This window comes from Castor canadensis, chromosome 5 (assembly GCF_047511655.1).
Source record: "Castor canadensis chromosome 5, mCasCan1.hap1v2, whole genome shotgun sequence".
NCBI classification, from domain to species: Eukaryota; Metazoa; Chordata; class Mammalia; order Rodentia; family Castoridae; genus Castor; species Castor canadensis.
In genome coordinates this window covers 134300047-134304265 of record NC_133390.1, presented here as the reverse complement: position 1 = coordinate 134304265, position 4219 = coordinate 134300047, and the positions used below count along the sequence as shown (strand labels likewise).

Genomic DNA, 4219 nt, shown 5'->3' with positions numbered 1-4219 from the left:
GGTACCTCACTTAACAGACATCTTCCTCAGCTTCTCCGGCCAAGTAATGCCTACGCAGCTGGACAAACTAGCCATACCCCCATTTCCGGGGGCGGGATCTGGAATATTTAATCCATTCCTTTGAATGGATTCGCCTTAACCAGTTGGACCAATGAAAACTTGAGCACGGTTTTGATGGGGTTCTTCTGGGAAGATGCCTGTACCGGAAACCGCCTCTCATTTTCAGCCACACCTAGGCGGAGCCAGCCTTCCAGATCGCTGTACTACTGGCTGACCTAGCTGTTCATCAGGAGGAGGGGGGAGCTGCCGGGGCGCTCGAGTCTGCGCAGAGCGTTGCGCGCCGCGCGCGGGAACCTACGGACAGCGCAGAAACGTTCCCCGCCTCTGGGATCTCGGTGATTCGGGCGGAGCTTTCCGGGAGGAAGAGGAGGAGAGAAGGGAGGCTCTTCCCGAACACCCGCCGGAGGCGAGCGGTGGAGGAGCGCGGAGCCTCAACAGGCTCACCCCGTGACCTTCGGGGGCCGGTGCGGGGGGCGCCTGGACTCCGATGAGCCGCGGCCGGTTCGGGGGGCTCCTGGACGCGAGTCCCCGGACCGTCGCTGACCGGGACATTACCGCGAAGGTAGGTTACCGCCCCTGCCTGGCAGTCTGGGACACCGACGAAACCGAGGGACCTTTGAGATCCCTCCTGCGCTCAGCACCCCCACTATCGTCAATAATAAGACCCAGGTTTTGTCCTTTTTTTCCATGGTGTCTTTGTGGTTCTCTATCAGTTTTTTGTTTTGCTTTTTTGCCTGTGCAAAAGGCTTGTTGGTAAATTTGCCTTGCAATGAGAAGAGGAGCAGTCTTGGGGCCCGGAGAAGCATGCTTCTGTCAAGGGTGCGATTAGTAATGACTCCCCGCTGGAAATGTGACCTGCGCTATGTTTGCAGCTTCTCTTGTCCAGCTCCAAAGAAGTTGACAGTGTAGACTACATAGAGAAGGAGATTTTCACAACCAGGTTGTTTCAGTCTTACTTTTTCTGCTTTGATAGAGATGGACAGATTCTGTAGGTGAGTGAGAACCAGAAATGGAAGTGATCATCGCTTTGGGGATGGGGCCAGGGGGGATGGCAGGTGTTGGATTGTGTTTGGAAAGACAACAGAAGGGAACATGGGAGCTAGGAATAGAGGTGGGGGAAAGGGGTGGCTCTGAGATGGATTGGAGATGGGGGGGGGGAACCAGTGTATTGCGTCCCTGGGAAGAAGTTTCCAAACCAGCTGCCCTCGAGTTGTGTTGTCATAGGCAACTAAAAGTGCAGGAACTTTAAAAATAAGCAAATAAAAGGGCAGCATAGTCTTGACAAAATTGTCAAGGCCCCTCACTTTCCTGGAAGTGATAAATGAGGAGTACACAAGTTTGCCTTTTCTCACTTGTAAAATTGTTACAGCAGTGCCCTTCCCATCCACTTGTGGGGAGGAATCTAGATAATATATTTAGCAAATACTGGTTCTGCACGTTTGTTGAGGCTTCACTCCCAGGTCCATGGAGTCTTAGGCTGGCTCTTAACTGCTCATCTCCAAGACTAGCTCTTTGCCCTAAGAGTTCTTCACTTTCCCAGCCCTATGTGACTCCTCTTTCATAAGCTGATACTAAAAAAAAAAAAAGTTAAAGTCTTTGAGATGAGAAAATTATTCACTGTTTAAATAAGTTTCTAAATCTACATGTATCCACTATTTTTAGTAATATTGCCCTCTACTGTCTTTTTGGTTTTTTTTTTAAGGGAATGTGACATTTCAGGTACAGATAAAATTCATTGTATCCACCTCCCATCCCCAAGAACCTCTTTGAATTTCTAAGATGTCTTTCTGTTGTGGCATTGTGGTTACCTGGGGCTTACTGGTGCATGTTAGTGCCACAGAAGCTGGGCCATCTCCTTTCTAATTCCACTCATCTTCAGATTTGTTGCTTTAACTTATCATGGGGATTCTAGCCATCATTTTGGTCCCTTCTTAATAGTGTTTGCTCTCTTACCCTCTTAAGAAACTCTTAAGAAACCTGCTCAAGTCAGGTTTGATGGTGTACACCTGTAGTTCCAACAATTGGGAGGCTATTGTGTAGATTTTTGTGGGTGAGCTCATGATATTCTTTCCTACACTCATTAGCTGGCAGGCATATGCTGTCTCTCTGACTGGCCTTTGTTAGGTCGGTGTTCACTTGTGTTTTTCAGCATGATCCACTGTCTTCACCCAGGATAAACAGCTTCCCTGTTTCTCTAGGGACAGTTGTACCTATTCCAGGCTTCCAGAAAATCATGGCCTTTCATTGTCAAATGTATTCTGTTTAATAAAATGGGATTTTATTTGGCAGTTGAACTCAGAGCCTTGATCTTTCAGAGCAGATGTTCTACTACTTGTGCCACATCCTCAGCCCATAAAATGGGGTTAGAAAAACTCATAGTAGCTGAGCACCAGTGACTCACGTCTATAATCCTAGCTACTTGGTAGACTGAGATCAAGAGAATCATGGTTCAAGACCAGCCTGAGCAAATAGTACATGAGACCCCCCCATCTCCAAAATAACCAAGCAAAATGGACTGGAAGTGTGGCTCAAGTGGTAGATTCCTGCTTTGCAAGCATGAGACCCTTAGTTCAAACCCCAGTTCTACCAAAAAACAAAAATCATACCCATAGTATATACATGGGTATGAACATGTGGATACAAGTTTCTTAACACCTGATGTACACTGTCTTATTTAATTCTCAGACTACAACTATGCCACAGTTGAATTATTCCCATTTTACAGTGAGCAAACTGAGACTTAGTAAGATTAAGCATAGGATGCAGTTTGATGCTAAAGTCATCATCTGTCTGCAGTATATAACTGTTTTGCCACCAGTAGAAAAGGAAGATAATGAGGGCAAAATGAACTTAAGCACTCACACACATTCCCTTCACCCTGACTACCTTACAGCTCCTGGCTCCCCCAGGTCAGAGAGACCCTCTGGCAGAAGCTGCCTCCCATAGAACCAGAGATGGCATCTGTGGACTTCAAGACCTATGTGGATCAGGCCTGTAGAGCTGCTGAGGAGTTTGTCAATGTCTACTATACTACCATGGATAAGCGGCGGCGGCTGCTATCCCGTCTATACATGGGCACAGCCACCCTGGTATGGAATGGAAATGCCGTGTCAGGACAAGAATCCTTGAGCGAGTTTTTTGAAATGTTGCCTTCCAGTGAGTTCCAAATCAACGTGGTGGACTGCCAGCCTGTTCATGATGAAGCCACACCGAGCCAGACCACAGTCCTTGTCGTGATCTGTGGGACAGTGAAGTTTGAAGGCAACAAACAGCGGGACTTCAACCAGAACTTCATCCTGACTGCTCAAGCCTCACCCAGCAACACAGTGTGGAAGATAGCAAGTGACTGCTTCCGGTTTCAGGACTGGGCCAGCTAGGCGGGCCGGAAAGGCCTCTTGACTTCAGTACCAGCTCTGCAGAGAAACTCAGTCTCAAATCTCAGGATATGGGGGACACATTTCTGTCTGCAGCGATGCTGCAGTCCACACTGTGTTGAGGCTGAACTCACATGCGTTTGAGTCCTAGGAGCCCCCTTCCTGAGAACATACTTGTTTGTCATAGTTGCCTTTTAAAAGTAGTTAACTTTTCTATTTTTCTACTTGCTCAGTAGAGACCTTGATTCTGGAAATTCTGAAAAATAAAAAATAATTTGAATGTTGCTTCTCTTCCATTGCCTGATGTGTTTGACTAAATTTTGAGTAAGGAGGAGGAGAAAAAGGGTTAAAGGCAGAAGGCACAGCAGGAAGCACCTGCAGAGGTGTGAGGGCCAGGCTGAGTGCCTACCCCAGGCACTGTGTGCACACAAGTAATCTGGAGCTGTGAATCACAGCTCTTTGCACACAAGAGCGTGCTATGGTTGGAATACTGAAAATTACCTATGTCCAGGCCACACTCCAGACCAATGACACCAAAATTACTAAAGGTAGCTGGACACTGACATTTTTTTTTCAATATCAGTCACCCCTCCCCTTCTCTACCTAGTTGCCTGAATGTGTGATTCACTTTGGGATACAACAGAATCACTTGACAGAGCAGACTTTGCCCTACCTGAGCTAAGAGTGAAGTGATGAGAACAGATGAGCTATAAAGAGTTAGCTAATAACTGCTTATACATGAGCACTTATACTAAACTCATGAAGAGAAAATGAGCACTGCTTTG

At 47.0% G+C, this 4219-nt stretch overlaps 1 protein-coding gene across 1 annotated transcript; it reads left to right on the top strand.

Annotated features, from left to right (window-relative positions):
• Positions 1-341: 341 nt before the first annotated feature.
• Nxt1 (nuclear transport factor 2 like export factor 1) lies at positions 342-3718 on the top strand. The gene is made up of 2 exons (XM_020181885.2): positions 342-622; positions 2954-3718. Exon 2 carries the CDS (start codon positions 3015-3017, stop codon positions 3435-3437), a length of 423 nt encoding a protein of 140 aa, XP_020037474.1. The 5' UTR covers positions 342-622; positions 2954-3014; the 3' UTR covers positions 3438-3718.
• The last annotated feature ends 501 nt before the right edge of the window (positions 3719-4219 follow it).